General features: G+C 38.0%; 1 protein-coding gene across 4 annotated transcripts in view; it reads left to right on the top strand.

Annotated features, from left to right (window-relative positions):
- PTBP3 (polypyrimidine tract binding protein 3) overlaps window positions 1–12940 on the top strand; it is a 79113-nt gene extending 66173 nt beyond the window's left edge. For 3 of the 4 annotated variants that reach the window (XM_030817625.1, XM_030817624.1, XM_030817623.1), the window contains 5 exons: window positions 73–106; window positions 3032–3124; window positions 3874–4090; window positions 7306–7383; window positions 7533–12940. In XM_030817625.1, coding sequence (XP_030673485.1) covers window positions 73–106; window positions 3032–3124; window positions 3874–4090; window positions 7306–7383; window positions 7533–7665 — 555 coding nt within the window. In that variant the 3' untranslated portion in view covers window positions 7666–12940. The remainder of the gene's footprint in view (window positions 1–72; window positions 107–3031; window positions 3125–3873; window positions 4091–7305; window positions 7384–7532) is intronic. The other variant, XM_030817626.1, reaches the window with a different exon arrangement.
- The last annotated feature ends 10224 nt before the right edge of the window (window positions 12941–23164 follow it).

The raw sequence follows: 23164 nt of genomic DNA, 5'->3' as shown, positions 1-23164 counted from the left end.
AGTATAAATAAATTTATTTTCAATTTTTACTTAAATTATTGTCAGACACTTACTTTGTGTTACCCTTTACAGCTTATCACACCACATGGGCTTTTTATCCTATTTGGTAAGTTCATTTTTGCTATTTTAATATTGTCTACAGGTGTGAATTGAGCACATTTCACTTTTTTAGTAATGTATATTGATTACTTCTGTGTGCCAAGTATTGTGCTGACACTGAGGATAAAACAGTGAATAAGACTTAGTAAGTAATTACAATGATGATTTATAGTATGGGAAATAGAGGATTTGTAAAAGGAGTGTAACGCAGGGAGGCCTAACCTAGCAGAGGGACTCAATAGAAGTGATAGTTAAGCTGAGTTGTTCAACATGAGTAAGAATCAGCCAGGCAGAAAGGGAGGACAATGTCTTCACAGCGAAGGGGAGAGGGGAGAGATGGGTCCTGGTGCATGGAAGTGAAGGAAGCCCAGTGGTGAGCATAGGTAAGCATAACGGAGACCTGGTGTAGGTGGACAGCTGCGGAGGGTCAAAATCGTGAAGAGCTGTTAAAAGCTTTGTTAAGGAATTTGGTTTTTACCTAAGAACAATCGGAAGCCATTGAATAGTTTTAAGGCAAGAGAGTGGCGTAATGCGATTCAGGTTTTAAAAATAGTCTCCAAACTTTCGAACAGCATAGAAATATGAGAACAATGAAATAAGCAATATTTACTATTTTAAAGATTTTTATTAATGAGTTTATTTTTCCATAAAACATGATTAACATCTATGAGCAGTATGATTAATATGCCTTGATATTACTAAAAATCCTTGTTTTCATTTTGATTCAGTATTCCAAGGATAGATTATTTCACTACTTGATTTTAATGGTTGTCATAGCTGAAGAAGATAAATCATAAATATAATCTAAATGCAGGGGTTTCATTGTTGCTGTACTTCAATAATTATTTCATTAAATTTTTCATGTAATCCACCAATTTTTGTCATATTTTATCTAGAAAAGTTAGATTTTTTCCCCTTAAATCAGTGGGTCTTGAAAACTTGTATTTGAATATGTCTAACAAATAGTTAAAACTCACTGATATGCTTCATTTGTAAGATTTTTAAAATAAGATAGAAAATTGTTTCCAAATTTTTTGAATGTGATAGTTTTAGAGACAGGGTCTCTGTTTCCCAGGCTGGAGTGCAATGGCGTGATCATAACTCACTGTAGTCTCAAACTCTTGGGCTCAAGCAGTCCTCCTCCCTCAGCCTTCCGAGTAGCTGGGATTATAAGTGCAAGCCACAACACCAGGCTGATAGGTTTTTTTAATGGAATTTTTTCAGATGTAATTTACAGCCATACAGTTTACCTGCTTTGGGTTTACAACTCATGATTTTTAGTAAATTCACAGTTGTGTGGCCATCACTACAGTCCAATTTTAGAAAATTTTCAACCCCCCAGAGAAATTCCTCGTGCTCATTTGCAGTCACTGTAAAAGTTTTTATTAATGATTGATGCATGTAATTTTCAGTAATAAAATCATGTGTTAATAATACATTTTAATATATGACTCTTTTCTAGCCAAAACATGTTTCATACTAAAAGTAGTTAATTTCTCACTCATTTAAAAAACGGCTGGGTACAGTAGCTCATGCCTGTAATCCTAACACTTTGGGAGGCCAAGGCAGGAGGATCAGATTGTTTGAGACCAACCTGGACCAGATAGACCCCATCTCTACAAAAAATAAACACCCACATTTTGTAAAACAAATTGTATATGTTTAGTTTTTAAAGAGTAGTTACATTACCATCTTGTTGTTTCTGAGAAAGGTAGCAAATTCAGAATACTTGTCTCTGTTTTAAATTTTTAAAGTGCCATTAGTATGATAATGATGTAACTATTGAAAGATTTGTTGTTGTTGTTGTTGTTTTTGTTTTTGTTTTTTTTTTTTGAGACGGGGTCTTATTCTGTCGCCCAGGCTGGAGTGCAGTGGCACAATCTTGGCTCACTGCAACCTCCACCTCCCAGGTTCAAGCAATTTTCCCACCTCAGCCTCCCAAGTAGCTGGGACTACAGGTGTGCGCCACTAGGCCTGACTAATTTTTGTATTTTTTGGTAGAGACAGGGTTTCACCATGTTGGCCAGGCTGGTCTCGAATTCCTGACCTCAACTGATCCACCCACCTCGGCCTCCCAAAGTGCTGGGATTACAGGTGTGAGCCACTGTGCCCTGCTGAAAGATCTTATTTTTACAATATTAATGATACTCTGTAGCACATAAACTGAAATATATTGTAATACACTGAATGAAAAAATCGAGTGAGACTGGAATTGACTTTGTAGAACCTGTTGGCTTTAATTTTATCTATATATTGAAAATTCAAAAACTGTAGTTTTTTAATACTGGTTTATATGAACAGATTAGTATACATAAGAGTTTGATTATTATCTTTCCATACCCCCAGTGAATCATTTTACCCATCCTTTAGGATATGGGACCCACTTTGGGGGAACACTAGGGTAGAAAAATCGAGAGTAATAAGATCAGTTAGGATCAGTTAGGTTGTGGTAGTCCCAGTATGAAATGATGTGGATAGCTTTAATGGTAGCGAGGATTGGGAGAGGTGGACAAATATGAGAGATATTTAGACCATAGAATCAATGGGTACTGGTGATTGATTGGGTGGGTGTCAGGGTTTGAGGAAAGGAAGAAGTCAAAAGATGATTCCCAGGTGTCTCACTGGAGCAACTGTGTGAATGATGGTATTTATCTACAGCTTTAGTGAGCACTGGGAGTGGGGAGAGGAAAGGGGGGATGAATCATTTTGGGACATAATAAATTTAGAGTGTTTATGGGACGTCCAAGTGAAAAAGAGTAAGTACATGAATAGATCTGGAACTTGGAAGAGATAAAAATTGGCAAGTGTATGTATGGAATTGCCAAGGGAGAGTATATAGTATAAGAAATGCCTTCTTTAAGTATATTAGTAAAATTAATTAAACACAACACAATCAGACGTTAAACACAGTGTTTTGTTTTGTTTTAATTAGGAGTCTATGGTGATGTACATCGAGTGAAGATTATGTTTAATAAGAAAGAAAATGCCTTGGTTCAGATGGCAGATGCAAATCAAGCTCAGCTAGGTACTAATGATTAATCATTATTAATAATGCAAACTTGCCCCTTTTATGTGTGAATTTTCCTTCAAAATAAACACAGCTAGTAGGAATATGATTTTACAAAAGAACACCTCCTTGTGATAATGCCTTCATTATTATTTGCATCTGTCTGTATGTTAAGATTAAAAAATATTCATCACTCTTAAGTCTGAAGTTCATTTGTCTACTTAACATATTGTTAATTTCTAGAGCTTTGACCCTAGGGTTTTTCCATTAAGTTTAATAAGCATGATTTGTTTTATTTCATTTTATTTATTTATTTTCCTTCCAAATTAAGTTTTCTGTAACCATTGAGTGGCTTAAAAGTTTGGGCACACTTTGTAATGATGATACAAGAAAGGATTCATGGCTTCACTGTTATAAAAGCTGTAAAGTATTACTCAAAATTTCTTATAAAAATGCCTTGCTTGAGATAAAACTAATATATTCAGTAACCATTTCATGAATACTTACTGTGTTCCAGGCACTCTGAAACTTCATAGCACTCTGCTCAGAAAATATTTTTTGTTTGTTTTAAATTGCTTTTGTTATAGTGAAATGAAGTCATTTAATATATTTCCTTGAGGGTTTTTGGATTTTGAAACCTTTTCACCCTCAAACTGACAATACAGTTTTAAATAACTACATAAAAATAATTTATGGTAATGTTGACAGATACTACTGAGAAATCTATCCTAATACCCAAACTTTAAAATTTTCTTCCCATGCACTAGCAATGAACCATCTAAGTGGTCAAAGACTTTATGGGAAAGTGCTTCGTGCTACACTGTCCAAACATCAAGCAGTACAGCTTCCTCGAGAGGGACAAGAAGACCAAGGTCTGACTAAGGATTTCAGCAATAGTCCTTTGCATCGCTTTAAAAAGCCGGGCTCTAAAAACTTCCAGAATATCTTTCCACCATCAGCCACTCTGCATCTTTCCAACATTCCGTATGTACCTAATAAGTTATTAATCACTTAGATGATCAGTAATCTATAATACGTGATTTGGGAGAGGTTAAAACCTCTGAAATTGTTCTAACCTAGCAGTTGTCCTGGTCAACAATTTCTGATAAGATTATTTATTTGCCATCATGCCTTCAGAAGGTTATCTCCAATCCTACACTCTAAAATAGAAAGATACCTGTTTTAAAATTTTCTTTTCAAATAGAGAATTCACAACTAGTTATTTTTCAGTTATCAAAGGTCATTAAAAAATAATTCTAGGCAGAAGTATTCCATTGGCACGTATTTGTCCATCTGTTTGTAGAAGTAATGACTCTTATGTTAACCAATATGGCAAAATCAAATAAATTGTATATCTAAGAATTTGGTAAAAATGGATTTCATACTTTTTATCTACAAGCTGTAAAGCCATAGATATGTTAATTACTTAAAAGCTAAAAGTTATTTTCCTGTAGCTACTGTACAGGTCTCTTTATTAACCAGTGTTGTATGTGTGCTTTAGTTATCTTCAAACTCAGGGATTGACAACCTGTAGCCTATGGCTGTTTTTGTATGGCCTATGAGCTAAGAATGATTTTTACATTTTAAAATGGAAGCAAAATATTTTGTGATATGAGAAAATTATATAAAATTCAAAATTCACCTTTTATAAAGTTTCATGTAACATAGCTGTCTGTATTCATTCACTTACGTGTTATTTATGGCTGCTTTTGAGCTACAACAGCAAAGCTGATTAGTTGCAGCAGAGACAATATGGTCCATACAGCCTAAGATATTTACTGTCTGGCCCTTTAAAGAAAATATCTGGCAATCTCTGTCCTAATTGTTGAAGTCCTTAATCTACAAAAATGGCAGTTTTGTTCATGGACTTTGGAAATTGTTAAAACAAAAAAATGGCAGTTTTGTATAATTTGAGCTAATACATAAAGGAGGCTATAAGCTTTGGAAAAGAGGTAAAAGCTGTGGGGGATGTGTGTGTATGTGTGTAAAAATTTAAAAACTTGAGGGTATAGAGAGGGGTGAAGTCTGGAACATTATTGAGAATGAGAATGGGAAGTGAATAGGAATAGAGAATAATTACTCAGAAGAATGCTGAATATCCAGCCGCCCTGCTGGTCTCCAGTTAGGCTGCATGGAGAAACCTTGAATCCAAGTTGGGCAATGGATCAAACCTCATACCAGCCAGGAAACTGGTAGAGTCAAGGAAAAAAAAAAAAAGTAGATTAAAAGTAGATTACATGGACTGAGAAATTTAGCAGCTCATTACTGTGGAGTGTAGGGTAAATGGACAACAATTAGATACTGAGGCAGGCACCTGTCATCATTAGCTTATAATTTTTTTTAAATTAATAGATTTTTTTTTGAGACAGGGACTCCCTCTGTTGCCCAGGCTGTAGTGCAGTGGTGTGATCTCAGCTCACTGCATCCTCTGCCTCCCAATCTCAAGTGATCTTCCCACCTCAGCTTTCCAAGTAGCTGGGACTACAGGTATCGGCATGCCCAGCTAATTTTTTTGTATTTTTTTGTAGAGACAGGGTTTCACCATCTGCCCAGACAGATCTCTAACTTCTGAGCTCAAGCAATCTGCCTCCCAAAGTGTTGGGATTAGAGACATGAACCACTGTGCCCAGCTCTGTTGTTAGCTTTTTAAATATACCACATCACGCAGGAGCTGGGCTCCAGTTGCAACCTACATAGGACATGTAGGAAGAAGAAGAAAGGATATTAATATTCTTCCAAGTTCTGGGTACTGTACTGGTGCTTTACACATGTTGCCTCATTTAATCTCCATAACAACCTTTTTTAAAAAAAATTGTGATAAAATACACATAATGTAAAAATTACAGTTTTAACTGTTTTTAAGTGTACAGTCCAGTATACATTCACATTAATTGCTTTACACATTATTGTGCGACTGTCACCTCTGGCCATCTATAGAACCTTTTCATCATCCCAAACTGAAACTCTGTACCCATTAAGCAGTAACCACCTTTTTCCTCCTAACTCCCAGCTCCTGGTATCCACTATTCCATGTTGTTGTTGGCATTATTATCCATAATAACCTTTGAAGTAAGGTCAGTATTTTCATTGTATTAATGAAACTGAGACTTAGGTTAAATAATTTACTCTAAGTGATATACAAGTGAGTGAGGAATAGAATGTGAACTCAGGTCTGTCTTCCTACAGAGCTAATGATTGTTCTGCTATACTGTCCTTGTTGGCAGTTGTGAGATGAATCTACTTTTAGTCAGTTGACTGTCATATGATAGACCACTATATTAGTTGTGTACGGCTGTATAAGCGATCACCCCAGACTTAACAGCGTAACACAGTAGTAAATGTTTATTATCTCATACTGTTACTGTGAGTCAGGAATCTAGAAGTGGCTTAGCTGGGTGGCTTTGGCTGTCTGTCATAAGGTTGTAATCAAGATGCAAGGCAAGGATGTGGTCATCTGAAGGTTTTAACTGGAGGTAGAGGATCCATTTCCAAAATGGCTTAGTCATGTGCCTGTTTGTTGACCGAAGGCCCCAGTTCCTTGTCATGAGGACTTCTCCATAGTGTCTTCATGGTGTCCTTCCAAAGCTAATGATTCAGGAGAGGACATAGTAGAAACCACAACGTCTCTCAGCTTCAAAAGTCACACATTGTCATTTCTACAGTATCCTAAGTGTTTACAGAGGATACCTGTGTTTTCTATGGGAGGGAAATAAACAAGGGCATGCATATGAGCAGGCAAGAGTAATTGGGGGCCACCTTAGAGCCTGACAGCCACATACACACATTCAGAATTACCCTGCAAACAGTTGAAAATGTAGAACTCCAGACTGTAGCAGACAAGTCAGAGCTAGGAAACTTTGGAAGTACTACAGTTGATTACTGAAGCCAGTGGTATGACTAATAAGAATAAATATAGATTCCAGGCACAGCTGCATTAAAAGAAAAAAGAATGTAGAAATATTTGTCTTGCCCTTTATATACCTGTGTATGTCTTCTGCAAGGATTGAGACAAAATTCCATTGCTTGAGGATACATGTCAGTTTTTGAACATCTTTCAGGGAACTTCCAAATCAAGTCTTTGTCATATGGCTTAATAATTCTGTTTGAAATGTACTCTAGAGATTTGATGATTGCAAGAGTTAATCTGCTTCACTTGAGAATGCGGCCCAGGTAGTTGACTCCCTCTGATGTTTTCACAGCCCTTCTGTTACAGTGGATGATCTGAAGAACCTTTTCATAGAAGCTGGATGTTCAGTGAAGGCTTTTAAATTCTTTCAGTAAGTCTTTGCTTCCAACAAATACATTAAAATTATTTAATATGGTATGCAAATTTTAAAGGTAGTTCAGTGAAGTCTTCTGGTGGAGGAAGGAGTTTGGAAGCAAAATTCATTCTAAATACTTTCTGTATTTCTTATACCATTTTCAGGAAAGATCGCAAAATGGCGCTCATTCAATTGGGATCTGTGGAAGAAGCAATTCAGGCCCTCATTGAGCTTCATAACCATGACCTTGGAGAAAATCACCACCTCAGAGTTTCCTTCTCAAAATCTACAATCTGACTTTTCTGTGAATTTTTCTCCTAAAACTGGACCATAATTTCAGTAAAACCTTCAGACATAGACTGAAGCAGCTCAAGACCAATTTTGCCTCTTTCACAAAAATAACTCTTTCTGAGTTTGATATTCAAGTATATTTTAAAAGTCAAGGGATTTTTTTTTTTTTTTTTATTCCCCCTGCCCCTGCCAGTCAAAGGTTTCTTTTCCCTTTTTACCATGGTTTCTACAAAAATAACTTTCAGGAAAAAGAAAATCAGGAAAAAAAATTTTTTTTTAATAATCTTATTCCCTATATTAAATTAGATTTGAAGAGGATTAACTTTGTTTTAGTTTGGGTCCAGATCAGCCTTATACAACGTTTCTAAACTCATTTGTACTTTTAAAAAATTTAAACACAGACTTCTAAAAGTACTTGATGTAAGTAATTTAAATCACTTATGACCAGGTTATTAACCTTATGAATCAGAAGTCTCACCCTTGTAGGAAATTATATTCACTTATAAAGTACATCAGATCTTTGCCATATATTGATGATTATTATGCATAAACACATTGAGTTGTGTTGGAAGCAGATTTATAAACCTGCATGTTTTCTTTGAATGATTTCTTTTTTTTCACTGTAAGACACTCCTTTAAATAATGCCTATCTTTAACTTTTGAAGACTATTTGGAAAAATGCGGTGTCTCAGCTGTCCCCAGGGAAATTAAGTGGAATCCAACTAAGATCTGTTAAGAAGATGTCAGAATAGCTAATAATTTTGTTAGGAAAAAATCATGTTTTAAATTTCAAAATGACACTTATTTGTCAAGTAATATGATCTTGGAAAATTTTAAAGAAAAATAATCCTACTTATAAACTACTTTTTTATAGTTGTTTTCAGAAAAAAGTTTACAGTCTTAAGGAAAATATTCAGGTCTATCATATGGTTTGACAGATTTTTTAAAAGTTATTTTTGGTAAGGTCTTCTTTTAGAAAAAAATTGATCTCAAGGGTTTTTTGTACCACTATAATCTCTAATACTTACTCAGAATTACTGTGTATTTACTTAATTTCTTATTATGTGCCTTATTATGTGCTTAAGATACAATAGGTTAGAATTTAATCTAAATATCTTGAAAGCTATATTGTGGGCTTGGTAAGCATTTTGTTTTTTCTTTCTCTGTTTTGGTAAGGATTTAAAATTTTTTTCATTGCAGTTTTAAGTGGTTTTCAATAAGTAATAGTTTTTATCAAATTTTTGGTGCTTGGTGCAGAGATGGTGTGGGGAAGGGTGAATGGTTTTGGGAATAGTTCAGTGCACACCTGTAGGCCTCTTTACATTGTGACTGATAGGGGTTATTGCATATCAATTTGGGGCTGTAGAGTGCAATCTCAGTTTCATCTTTATCACCCATCAGAATTTGTCTCAGGATTACTTGGTTTTTCTCAGTCCTTAAGCAAGAACTTGCTTTTCTTTGTTAATGTGACTTCATTACTGAGTACCCACGTATTTGGAGTATGAGAACGTGGGTTATTTCTCATACTCTGCCCCTCTCTTTTTCGTTGAATGTAAGAGTACATTTTAATGTTGCTTCAGTGATTGTATAATGTAAAATTGTTTCTTTTTAATAAGAAACTTTGCTATTTCTTCAATTGTTGATCAGAATTTTTTAAAGCAGAATTTGTCAAGAGGGTCATTTTTTTGTCTACCCCTTTTACACTTTTCAGATTCTCAGAGTGTCTCATCTCAACTTTTAAAAGAATAAATAATATCTTGCTGGGCATGGTGGTGTGCGCCTGTAGTCCTGGCTACAGGCTGAGCCTGTAGGCAGGAGGCTATAGGCAGAAGGATCACTTGAGCCCAGGAGTTCGAGGCTGCAGTGTGCTATGATCACATTTGTGAATAGCCACTCCACTCCAGCCCTGGAACATGGTGCGACCCTTTCTCTTAAAAGTAAAAATTAAGAAAATCTCAATCTCCTTGCTGTATTCCAGTGATTAATTTGAACATAGGGAGGTTTTTACAGAAGAAATTTTACCAAAAAATAGAGACTGCAAGAGATGATACAGATTGTTTAAAAAGCAGAATTCACTCACCACTGAGCAACACTTAGTTGGTAGAATAGAAAGGAGGGATACTAAGTTAAGACTTTTCAAATGGATCAGTTTGGCTGAATAGATAGATATGATCATGTATGTAGTTGTGGGGGTTTTTTGTTTTTTGTTTTTTCACTTATGAAATAAATTTTTACCTAGACACAAGGGGTATATGAAGGAGGAAAAAAATTTCTTTGCAAAATCTCCCCAAATTTGCTTTTTTTTCCCTTCCACACGGGCACTATTATAATTTTCAGTGCCATGTTAAATTGGATTATTTCATTTACTTTAAGTTAGGAATTACTGTGTAATTTATTAATTCATGATTCTCAGAACATTCAGCATAAGTGTAGCAGAGTTGCTAATAACGGAAAGGGATCATAGTGGTGTTGAATGTAATTTTGAAGTAGGGAATGGCCTTTTAAGTCTGAGAGAGAACATTTGAATCCTTTTCAGGGATTTGTGTAGGGGTGTGTTTGTGTGTGTGTGTGAATGTGTGTGTGTGTAGATAAGTGTATATACATAAATACACTCTTCTAAAGTTGTATATACATATGCACATTACATACATTTTAATTTATTGACAAAATTAACCAAATTAAGATTTGGAGATGTGGGATGTTCTTGTTTTAAAATAGCATGTTTGAAACCATCAGTTTGTGTCTAAAATTAACTGTAGCACATGGATGTTGTCCATATTAAGCTATTTGCTGTTTGAATTATAGAGGTCTACAGTATTTGTGTTGGCATAGTTTTTGTAAAAAAAGATTAAAAAATATCAGGATGGTGGAAAAACTAGATCTGTGTATTTCTGTTTTGGCATGCATTTATTCAGTATCTTCTAGCAATGGTTAAGTTTTCTCTGTTGATCTACTGTAGTATCCTATTTTTAAGTTTATTTACTTTATTTTTAAGGAGTATTGTCATCACTTTTTAAGGTGTCTTGACTTCTACACAAAGTATATATATTCAGGACTTTAAAAAATAGCAGTACACATTTAACAGTAGCAAATTACACCAAAATGATTTGCTTTGAGATTTGAATAATTTGCATAGCAGTAAAATGTGTTTTGTGTAACATACAAATAGAAAAATGACCCAGTGTCTTAACTGATACTTACTGGAGAGTATCAGGATTACCCAGTAGCTCTTACAGAATGCCATAAATTCTTTAAGACTAAATACTGAAATCAGTTATTTGAAGTAATGTTTCTGATTTACTGTTAAAAGTTGCCGAGCTCAGTTTTTGGAGATATCATTTCTGCCTGCGTGTTTCCTTATGAGAGTGAGGCCTTCTTTGGCTCCACCTAGTATGATCATGGGTTCAGTTTTAGTTGATGAGAAGTGGCTCCTATGAATGCCTCTGTTCAATTTCTTTTTATTTTACTTTACTTTATTTTTTGGGGTCTCGCCGTGTTTCCCAGACTGGTCTCCAACTCCTGGACTCAAGTGATTCTCCTGCTTCCTCCTCCCCATAGTGCTGGGATTACAGGCATGAGCCACCACGCCTGGCTCTCGGTTCTTTTCAATGTCTCTGTGCCATCAGTCAGCAATGCTTATATGTTTAGCATATTGTCATGCAGTTTCTCTTCTGTTCCCACAAGATATTTTTGGACAAAAAATTGACAGAAGTACATGTGTTTTTCCCCACCTATCTCTTAGAAAACCTAATGTGTACTGCTATTTTTAAAACCAAAAAGAGACAGCGTGACGATGCATAAAGCATTTCTTAGCCTTTCCTTTGTCTTGATCTGTTGTTAATGAGAACAAAACTGCCAGACTTAAAATACTCTACTATTTTGCTAAAAGAAACACAACTTAGATTGCACAAAATTTGAAAATATAACTCAGCTGTCTTTTAAAAGAGTTGTGTTGTTATCTACAAGACTATTAGCAGTCTTTTTTCAGAGCAAATTTTAACAGCTAGTTGCGAGTGGTTTAAAATATAGAAAATTATTAAAATCTTAGTTTGAGGGGTTTTATAGTGGGAGAAAAAACAGGACCAAAGTTTATGTGCCTTCTTCAGTAGTCTTAATTGACCTTTTCTTCCTATTTGAGACTAAAGTAGTATCAGTATTCTGGTTTTCAGGAAATATGTACTATATAGTTTTAAAAGAATGTTGTCCCACCAACTATTCATCCAAGCAAAAATTGTAACTGTATAAATAAAGTCTCAGTTACACTTTTGCCTTTATCACATAATATTCATTACAGAGCATTGTGCAGGTCCAAGAATAGAGCTGCTCAAAATCTTTGTGGTAGTTTCCTTAGTTTTTGTAACCTGAGGCATATGTTCCAGAGAACAGGGATATTTGTCTGGTCCAGTGACCTTGGTGATCCTAGTCATAATTGAAAGATGCCTATGGCATGCTTAAATCAGCATTGTCAACTGATTTGTTGTTGTATTTTCATTTCTTGGATCTATGTAGTAGTTGTAATAACAGATATTTAAATAGCTATTTTTTTGATGCCATTAAAAAAATCATACTCTGGCCTTTTTTCCCCCTTACCATTGTTTCCCAGATCTTTTAAAAATTCATCCCATATCCAGAAAGTACCAGTTATAAAGATTGCTGACCAAGCAAAGTTTTGCATCAAAATGTCACCTCATTGCTCTGACCAAAGACTGACTGTTGTGGTTTTAACTCCTCTCTGTGAAGCATTTTGCATTTTCCCCAAGCTCCTTTCTGAAAGAAGACCCAGTGCAGAGCGGCCTTTACTTTCAATGTCTACTGCTGAATAGACTACTTAGAGAAAATGTGAGTTTCAGTGTGAACAGAATGGATTAGGATGACGAGTTTGATGGGCATTTTCAGTACTGTATCTCAGAAAAAAAAAAAAAAAATAGCACAGCTAGGAGCCTCTGACATTGTCTGGTGTTTTACGTGGTCTGTTCATCAAAATTCCCCTTTTCAGTTTGTAAGAATGTTCGTCTAACAGAAGAAAATGCTGTAAATATTTGTAACAACATTTTTTTTAACAAGGCCAAAAAAGAAAAAAAGGTTTTTGGGAACAAGTGAACTTATAAAGTGGTTTTATATAAAACATCAATTGTCTTGTATATTTTGGATAAGCAGCAGTACCAGCTTTCATTTGTAACAGAGTTTGTGGCATTGGAAAAAAAGGATTCTGTGATTGTTGAAGTGAATTATGTTATAAATGCAAAGAGAAGATAAAATATTAAAAAACATATTTTCTAAATGCGTAGTGCATGGTTAATTCAAGCTTCTGTACACTACAGTATATTCCATTTTCATTCAGTTTGTATATTTGCTGACTATTACTTGATATATCTAATCTCTTTTCCTAACAAATATAGCATTGTAGCATGCCTTTTAATAAATGTCATGACATCTGTACTCTCTTAAAATTTTTCTGTGTTCTTGTCTGTACTTTGGGTTTCCCTTTGTCTTACCTGTAATTCTAATGATGTCCTATTTTCTTTTCTTTTCCATAGCCATCCATCTAAACGTGTCATGGTTAGAGAATAGCGAGCACATATTCAAACAATGTTCAAAATGGGAAAAACACAAAATCTACTAACTGTTTCTGTCTTCATTTAGGAATAATTCTCATTTTGAGGAGCAAAGTGCTTTCCTAATCTTCCTGTGATGTACCTTGTCTGGCACCGCCCCGTAATGCAGGGGCATGGTAGCATGCTTTCTTGCTTGCACGCTCACTCTCCTTTTTCCTTCTCTCTTTCTCCCCATATGTGCAGTGCCAAACTACAGTTGGAACACTATTTCCAGTTTTGTTCAGTATTTGGCTTCCCTACCGCATTAGTATACATACACTTTGAGACACAAGGTGTGATCTCAAACCAAATTTGTGTCCTTTTTAAAAAGGTAACACAGATGACAGCTGATGCTACATTCCTTTTCCTTAGACAAACGTTTTACTTCTCAGATCTTTAAAGAATTGCTGGATTGTAGAAGTCTAGACTTAGCATTCATTGTATATTTTAGTCTCCTGGAAGTAGGAATTTAGTCTGAATGGAATAGAAAATTAGGTAATCACTACTAATCTTTGCTGGCTTACGTGTAAAATCTGTGGTCTCCATAAATACTAGAAAAATAGGTATTTTTGCATGAGGCGTTTTTATCAGGAAAAGATAAAATAACTGTATGACTGTATGAGGCTTTTATAAACTCGATTGACTGTAAAATGCTTATTTACTCAGCAGAGGGGTTATAACCATCATTAAGTCATGCAATGACCCAAGAGACCACCTAGTTCAATTTCCAGTTAACAGTAAGGAAGCCCAGGTCTCTGTGACTTGGTCCAGTGCACTCTATTGCACCCAGGTGTTGCAGTTTTATACTACCAAGTGCTGCTAAGGTATGATCTTGAAGATCTGTACACAGTATTGGAGTGCTTATGTTTTCTCCTAAAAGCCACACAATCATACCTCATTGCAACGTAAAGACGTTGAGTAAGTGGTGAGAGTGTTTCTGATGAAGGGTAAAAATGCCTTATCTACTTCTGAAAATTTTTTAAATGTCATTTCACATTTTAAATTTGAGAAAACTAACAAAAAATGTAGTTACTGTTTGTACGAGTTTGCTAGGGCTGCCATAAAAAAGTCCCGCAGACTGGGTGGCTTAGACACCAGAAATGAGTTTCTCACAGTTCCTGGAGGCTCGCAGGCCACGATCAATGTGTCAGCAGTGTTGATTTCTTCCAGTGCCTTTCCTTGGTTTGTAGATAGCTGTCTTTTCATTGTGCCTTCCACAAGCTCTCTCTTCTGAGTGTGTCTGTGTCCTAATCTCTTCTTATAAGGACATCAGTCAAAGATTAGGGCTTACTGATATTATCTCATTTTACCCTAATTCTTTTTTTTTTTTTTTTTTTTTGAGACGGAATCTCACTCTGTCGCCCATGCTGAAGTGCAGTGGCGCTATCTCGGCTCACTGCAAGCTCCGCCCCCCAGGTTCATGCCATTCTCCTGCCTCAGCCTCCTGAGTAGCTGGGATTACAGGCACACGCCACCTCGCCCAGCTAATTTTTTGTATTTTTAATAGAGACGGGGTTTCGCCATGTTAGCCAAGATGGTCTCGATCTCCTGACCTCGTGATCCGCCCGCCTCGGCCTCCCAAAGTGCTGGGTTCTTTAAAGAGTCTGTCTCTGCGGTTACATTCTGCGATTCTGGGGATTAGAACTTCAACGTAGGAATTTGGGGTAGGGGACACAAAATTCAGCCCCATAGCTCTGTTTTATTCATTCAGTTCACCGAGTACTGATTGTACCAGCACTTGAGCTAGGCGTTGGGAAAAATACACAGTTAAGCACATGGTAACTTACCTTTTAGAAATGTGTAATGTAGTAGAAATGTCAGCCTAAAGCCACAAATAAAACACATTACTTTTGAACTCCTGCCTTCAATAGGAATCCCCAAAAATGGATCACGAGGCCTCTCTGAGGCACTTCTCAGAATACATATGGCTATAACTATCCTACGGCTAGTTGTGAATATGTAGGAATATAGACCCTGCCATAATTTCTCCTTTTTACTCTTAGAGATAAATAGCCATATCAGAGCAATGATTATTTCTAAGACAAATGCCATTACTTAACAGTTATAGAAATAAGAGGACATCGTCAAACAAGCTGTGCCCAATATTTAATGTCTAACATTTGTGATAAATGAACTGGGATGCCGGGTTAGGTATACTTAGGAGTGATAGACCTATTTGTAGTCTTACTGTTTCTACATCAAAGCTTTTTTTCCTGTTGTCTATTTCAACCTATAATGGGAATTCATCACTTTCCTTTATGTGTTTTTTATCAAAACAATTTATGCTGAAGTGATAAAACTCTAGTAGTAATTTTGCTGGAATTACCACGTTCTGGAACCACTGGGTTCTGATGTAGAGTTTCCAACTCTACTAGTATAAAGAAACCAGAAAAGTAATGATTCTAATGTTCCTAGCAGATTCATATGTCTATTTTTTTATTTTTCTTTCTGTTTTTGTTTTGTTTTGAGACAGAGTCTCACTGTGTTGCCCAGGCTGAAGCAGCCTCAAACTCCTGGGCTCAAGCCTTCCTTCTGCCTCAGGCTCCCAAGTAGGTGGGACTACAGGTATGTGCCTGGCTGTTTTTTACTTGTTACTTTTGTAGAAACTGGATCTCACTTTGTTCCTTAGGATAGTCTTGAACTCTTGGGCTCAAGCGATCCTCCCTTCTCAGATCACAGTAGGAAGCACTGGGATTACAGGGGTGAGCCACTGTGCCCAGCCTTCTCAATTTTTTTATCCCTATATTTGTTCTAAGGATATAGACAGGGTAACAGGAAAAACTCAGTATTTCTTTTGGAATAAATTGCCCTCTGATCACTTGATAAGCATCTCTATCATTATTCTGTGCCTAAAATTAGAGAATCATCTGCTCAGTCCTTATTCCTGCAGAATAGAAATGTCACATTCTAACCTGTTAAGAGATTGTCTTCAAAATAAAACTGCTATTAACTACATTAATGTTAGACAAAGTACACTTTAGGGCAAAAGGCATTATTAGGGATAGATTTCATAATGATAGAGTTCTATAGTAGAATATAGTAATGCAACTGAACGAAATGAAGCTCATTCCACTACATGGAAGAATCTCACAGATGTGATGCTGAACAAAGGAAGCCATGCACAAACACTTACTGTATAATTTTATGTACATCAAGTTCAGAAACAGGATAGTTACCTTTGGGAAGGAGGTAATTGAGAGAGTATGCGGAGGGGTTTCTGGTATCTGGTTAATGTATGTTGTACCAGTTACCCAGGAGTGTTTTAAAAGTTATTATAATTGAGCAAGGAGCTATCAACCAATTCTTTTCTTAAGTCAGCAGATTATTCTAGCCAATAAGTAAGGCCTTCTTATAAAGAACCCAAGATACCATGGACTGAGTTTCAACGTGAAACTCTCCTACATATGCATATATTGCATTTTCCTGACCATGGCATATCTGTAGGAAAAATATTTCACTGACCAAAATAAACAAACAAAAAAACAGGTTTTCAAGTAAAATTTACCCTTCCAAACAGTTTTACATCCAACTAGATTCAGAAAGATTTAATTAATGTGTTTTAGTTTTGGTTTTGCCATTGTGACTGATCTGGTGAGCTATTTGACATCTAAACCCCTAATATATTTCCCTTCTGTTTTTTGAGACAGGGTCTCACTGTGTTGGCAAGGCTGAGTGCAGTGGGGCCATCAACAGCTCACTGCAGCCAACCTCCCAGACTCAAAGCAATCATCCCGTCTCAGCCTCCCAAGTAGTAGCTGGGACTGTAGGCACCCACCACCACATCCATCTAATTTTTTATTTTTTGTAGAGACGAGTTCTCAGTATGTTGCTCAGGCTAGTCTCGAACTTCTGGACACAAGCAATCCTACCCCCACTCAGCCTCTTGAAATGCTGAGATAACAGGAGTGTGCCACTGCACCTGGCCTCCTAATATATTTTATCAAAAGAAGCCAGAAAGACCTGTCTAGATCTCTAGCATCCTAAGAGAGGACTTTATAAAAGTTTTTTTTTTTTTGAGACGGAGTCTTGCTCCATCACCCAGGCTGGAGTGCAGTGGCACAATCTTGGCTCACTACAACCTCTGCCTCCCTGGTTCAAGCAGTTCTCCTGCCTCACCCTCCCAAGTAGCTGGGATTACAGGCATGAGCCACCATGCCCAGCTAATTTTTGTATTTTTTAGTAGAAACAGGGTTTCACCATGCTGGCTAGGGTGGTCTCGAACTCCTGACCTCAAGTGATCCACCTGCCTTGGCCTCCCAAAGTGCTAGGATTACAGGCATGAGCCACTGCCCGGCCAAAAGTTAAGATTTGTAATACACAAGTATTACTATGATGAACTCCCATATACCCAGAGCCAGCTGCAACTAGTGGCCAATTTTGTTTAATCTGTTCTTCACCCCACTCCTAGGATTACTTTTAGTTTTTCATTTTTGTTTTTTGAGATGGAGTCTCTCGTCGCCCAGGCTGGAGTGCAGTGGTGTGGTCTTGGCTCACTGCAGCCTCCGCCTCCCGGGTTCAAGCAATTCTGCCGCAGCCTCCTGAGTAGCTGGCACGCACCACCACACCTGGCTATCCTAGGATTTCTTTTAAATCCCAGTCATCATATAATTTCATCTGTAAACATTTCAGTATAGAAGTCCATACATACATTGCAGTTGATAAAGGCTTTTACAGGTTCCCTCTCCATCTTTTTTTTTGTAATTTATTTGTTGAAGAAACAGCTCTTTGAATTTTGCCAATTACATGCAAATCGAGAAGAGCTCATTTAGATTCTGTTTTCCTCTCTTCTTTCTCCCTGCCTCCCCTTCCCCCCACCTTTTTTTTTTATAAGAATACTTCATTGATGGCATTGGATACTTCCATGATGTGGCTTTTCTTTTGATGGCAGTATCCATTGATCATTGCCTAGATCCATTAATTTTTAGGGACTGCAAAATGGTAAAGCTGTAATTCTAATTCCTTTTGCTTATATTAGTTGGATTTCTTCTATATAAGAGAAACTCCCATATCAACTATTTCATTACTTTGAGGTACAGCTTCTATAGAAAAGGCAAAATAAATGCTTGGGTTTTTTTGTTTCCTGTTCTTCTCCAAAAGTTTGCCTTTTTCTAAAGCCTGTTTTTATGGAAACACAAACGTTTGTAAAAATAGAAAGACTGATATAATGAAACTTTGTTTCTGTCACTTAACTTACATGATTCATATTCTGTGTTGTGTCTTCTATACTCCTGCCCGTCTCCTTTTCTACTGGGTAGATTATTAACTCTTAATTTATATAGTAGTTTTCAAATGTATTGGTTAAAGTTTATAATGTTTTTAAATCTCTGCCTTATCAGTAATTATATTTTCTTGTTTTTGGAGGGATGAGGTCTTGCTGTGTTTCCCAGGCTGGTCGCAAACTCCTGGCCTTCTAAAGTGCTGAGTATGCAGAAGTGAGCCACTGCACTCGGCCTATACCCATTTTTATTTATATTTATATTTATTATTTATTTACTTATTATTTGAGACAGAGTCTTGCTCTCTCATCCAGGCTGGAGTGCAGTGGCACGATCTCAGCTCACTGCAGTGTCCGTCTCCCAGGCTCAAGCAATTCTTGTGCCTCAGTCTCCCAAGTAGTTGGGATTACAGGCGTGTGCCACCACGCCTGGCTAATTTTTGTGTTTTTAGTAGAGACAGGGTTTCACCTTGTTGGCTAGGCTGGTCTCGAACTCCTGGCCTCAAGTGATCCGCCCGCCGCAGCCTTGCAAAGTGCTGGGATAACAAACGTGAGCCACTGCGCCTGGCCTGTAGTATCCATATTACTGTCTTTCAGTTGTGCCTTTTCTCCTTTTCTTGAGCCATTTTGCAGAAGTAGTTTCAAATAACCTGTTTTTCATGTGTTTTGATCCTCCCCAATATTTGTTTTTTCATTTATTAGTGTTTCATTTTTAACTTTATTTTGTGCTGCTTTTATACTTCTTATTTTGTGTGACTTGATATGTTAATCATAGCTGTCTGCTTAGATTGCCCTATATATCCTATGAATTTTCAATGCACATTTATCCTTTATGACAGAAACAGTATATATGAACTTGAGAATGAAATGTAACTAGGTAGGAATAAAAACTTACTTAGGTAGGAATTACTTTGAAAAGAACACAAATGTCTGCAGCCATACTACCCTGACTGCACCCGATCTCATCTGGAAAAAATGCCAAGGTTTAGGATTGTCCTGATGGCTCCCTCACCCCCATGCCTCTTATTGCTATGCTTTATTGTGGGCTGATTTGACAGATATGTGCGTTGCCAGAGTATCCAAAGTTGTAAAAGTCTAGCCATGCCATCAAGGAACATTATAATAAAGATGGAAAGCACTGGTATGTCCTTTCTTGCAACATGGACTAGCTTACAAACTAAATCTAAATAATTTACCTGATTTTTTGAACATCTAATGTTTTTAACCATCTCTCAATATGGTCCAAGAATAGTAGCTACCAGCCCCAGATTTTCTAGAACAGGCAGACTATCCTTGTATTTTCAGAACACTTCCAGCTTTTTTATTCAAAAAATAGTTCTTGGCTGGGCGCGGTGGCTCATGCCTGCAATTCCAGCACTTTGGGAGGCCAAGGCCGGCGGATCACCTGAGGTCAGGAGTTCAAAACCAGCCTGGCTAATATGGGTGAAACCCTGTCTCTACTAAAAATACAAAAAAAATTAGGCGTGGTGGCTCACGTCCCAGCTACTTGGAAGGCTGAGGCAGGAGAACCGTTTGAACCCGGGAGGCGGAGTTTGCATTGAGCCAAGATCACACCACTGTACTCCAGCCTGGGTGACAGAGCGGGACTCTGTCATTTAAAAAAAAATGTTCCCAGGGCTGTAGAATTAACTGTTAGTTTGTGCGCTTGGTCTATGATGTTAGCTCACTGTTAGAATGAATTTATTCTAAACTCTTTTAAATAAGGGCATAAAGATTGAAGAGATTACAGGGTTCTAGTGACAACCCTTAAGAAGTAGGATCTTCTTTACACGAAATAAAATGCCCATGCAGAGACCAGCATACAGTAGATTGTCTCTTGAATATCTGCCATTTCCTTTCAGCTGGTAGGAGCTTCTGACGGAACCAGCCCCAAATTCTTTCCCCTGGCAGTCCCCATGACAAAGCCACTGAGATAGATCATTATTGATAGAACCCTAGTGCTTGTAGTGACTTGGTGGCAGCTATTGCGTTAATACAGACCAACACCTTCTCTAAGCCAAGCTGCCATCTGATGAATGAAATACCCAGAGAGCTGAACATACACAGAAGGAAAACGGAGCCTTGCGTCAACCTACAAAAACATCTGCTGTCTATATAGGGCTTCGGGAATTCAGTGACAAACTCCAACAGCACAACTGTATTTGAGTGTATGGATTCAAAGATCCATACCCTCACCAAAGTTTATTGCCTCTGACCTGTACATTTTTGTGATAACCATAACTTCTTCCATCATGTTCCCCAGAAGCACAGATTGCCCATATATGGGCAGTCCGAAGGAGGCCAAAATAGTCCCGTATACATTGTGTTAGTTTACTAGGGCTACCATAACAAATTACATACAACAAACTGGGTGGCTTAAATAATAGATACTCATTTTCTCACAATTCTAGGGGTAGAAGTCTGAGATCAAGGTGTCAGTTAGCAGGTTTGGTTTCTTCTGAGTCCTCTCCCATTGACTTGTAGATGGCCACCTTCTCCCTATGTTCTCATGTGGTTGGTTATCTTTTGGTCTGTGTGAGTCCGTGTCCCAATGTCCTCTTAAAGGATACCAGTTATATTGGAGTAGGGCCCGCCCATATGGCCTCATTGTACTTTACCTCTTTAAAAGCTCTATTCCCAAATACAGTCAGATTTTGAGGTGCTGTAGACTAGGGCTTTGGATTTGTCAGGGTTCTCTAGAGAGACAGAACCAGTAGGATAGAAAAATAAGTAGGTAGGTAGATACAATTGGTTCATGTGATTGTAGGGGCTGATAAGTCTTACAACAGGCCATCTGCAGGCTAGGGAAGCCAGTAGGGGGGGTGGCTCAGTCAAGTCTGAAGGCCTCAAAACCCAGGGAAGCCACTGGTCTAACTCTCAGTCCAAGGCCAAAGACCTGAGAACCCAGGGGGCTGCTGGTGCAAGTCCCAGAGTCCAAAGGGCAGAGAATCTGGAGTTCTGATGACCAACGACAGGAGATAAAATGGTGTCCTAGCTCTAGGAGAGAGAGGAAATTTGCCTTTCCTCTGCGCTTTTGTTCTATCCAGGCCCCTAGACAGGCTGCTGCAGCCAAGAACATCCCCTTACAGAGTGCTTTCTTCCTGAGAATAGCAGAACCACAGCTTTTCTCATCCTGCCCATAGCCACCTGTTGCTGAGGCTCTCTTATTCCACCCAGACCCCACTCATGGACTGGAGGCTTCCTTAGGCATGACATGCTAAGATAATGGGGCCTTGGTCCTGGCTTGCAAGGTGGTGGTTCCATGGCAAGAGAGGCAAGCCGAGAGGACCCCAGCTGCTCTGCACTGACAGAGGCTCTCTCCTTACCCAAACTTTAGTCAGGCTTAGAAACTTTTTGTTTTTTTGAGACAGAGTCTCACTCTGTCACCCAGGCTGGAGTGCAGTGGCACAATCTCGGCCCACTGCCAGCTCCATCTCCCAGGTTCACCCCATTCTCCTGCCTCAGCCTCCCAAGTAGCTGGGACTACAGGCGCCTGCCACCACACCTGGCTAATTTTTGTATTTTTAGTAGAGACAGGGTTTCACCGTGTTAGCCAGGATGGTCTCAATCTCCTGACCTTGTGATCTGCCTACCTCGGCCTCCCAAAGTGCTGGGATTACAGGTGTGAACCACTGCGCCTGGCCAGGCTTAGAAACTTTTTTAGGCTAGGCCTCATTCTTGGACCTTGTCCTCAAGAGCCCAGTTTTAGCAAGAATCCTGGCAGTTTAAAAAGAATCCCCTTGACCCTTTATATCTGATCACCCTGACCTGACTTAAGCAAGAATCCTGTTTGGTAAATGTAGCAAGAATTTCCCTTACCCTTCATTTCTGTCTCCTCTTAGTAATTTTCCATCTACTGACAACCCTTCTCCAACCTACTCCTTGCCTATAAATCCCTACTTGTTCCTCGTGAGTTTGTAATTGAGACTGATCTCTCCTATCTCAATAATCTTTTTATTTTTTTATTTTTATTTTTTGAGACAGAGTCTTGCTCTGTCACCCAGGCTGGAGTGCAGTAGTGCAATCTTGGCTCACTGCAACCTCTGCCTCCTAGGTTCAAGTGATTCTCCTGCCTCAGCCTCCCAAGTAGCTGGGATTACAGGTGCCTGCCACCATGCCTGGCTAATTTTGTATTTTTAATAGAGACAGGGTTTTACTATGTTGGCCAGGCTGGTGTAGAACTTCTGACCTCAAGTGATCCACCCACCTCAGCCTCCCAAAATGCTGAGATTACAGGCGTGAGCCACTGCACCCAGCCTCAGTTATCTTGATATCTTGACACCTATCAGGATCATTCTGAATAAAGTCTTCTTTCTCATCTTAACAAGTGTCAGAATAATTTTTTCTTTAACACCTCCCTCACAATCAAGGGCTTAGCCCTTAAGAGTGGGGATGTCACTCAGAGAGAAGCTTACCGTCGTTCCCTCCCCCAGGTCCAGTGCCCTGGCTCAGAGATTGTGCCTGTGGGGAGAAACCTACCATAAAACAGATAGCTTTTCATCTCTTTCAGAAGGAATTTAGCTTATTGCAGCAGAGTGAAGAATTTGAAGTCTAAAAGCACTCTCAAGGTCAGTGAGGTGTGATAAAAGGCAACTGGGAGAATATTCACGTTACAGGTTAAACTGTAGAAGGCTGGTTTGCAGGAGAGAACTGGGAATAAGCTGGAAGAGTCCTCCTGGGGTCAGAACAAAAATCA

Source organism: Nomascus leucogenys, chromosome 8 (genome assembly GCF_006542625.1).
Source record: "Nomascus leucogenys isolate Asia chromosome 8, Asia_NLE_v1, whole genome shotgun sequence".
NCBI classification, from domain to species: domain Eukaryota; kingdom Metazoa; phylum Chordata; class Mammalia; order Primates; family Hylobatidae; genus Nomascus; species Nomascus leucogenys.
The sequence above is the reverse complement of the archived record's forward strand: the minus strand, read 5'-3'. Positions and strand labels throughout refer to the sequence as shown.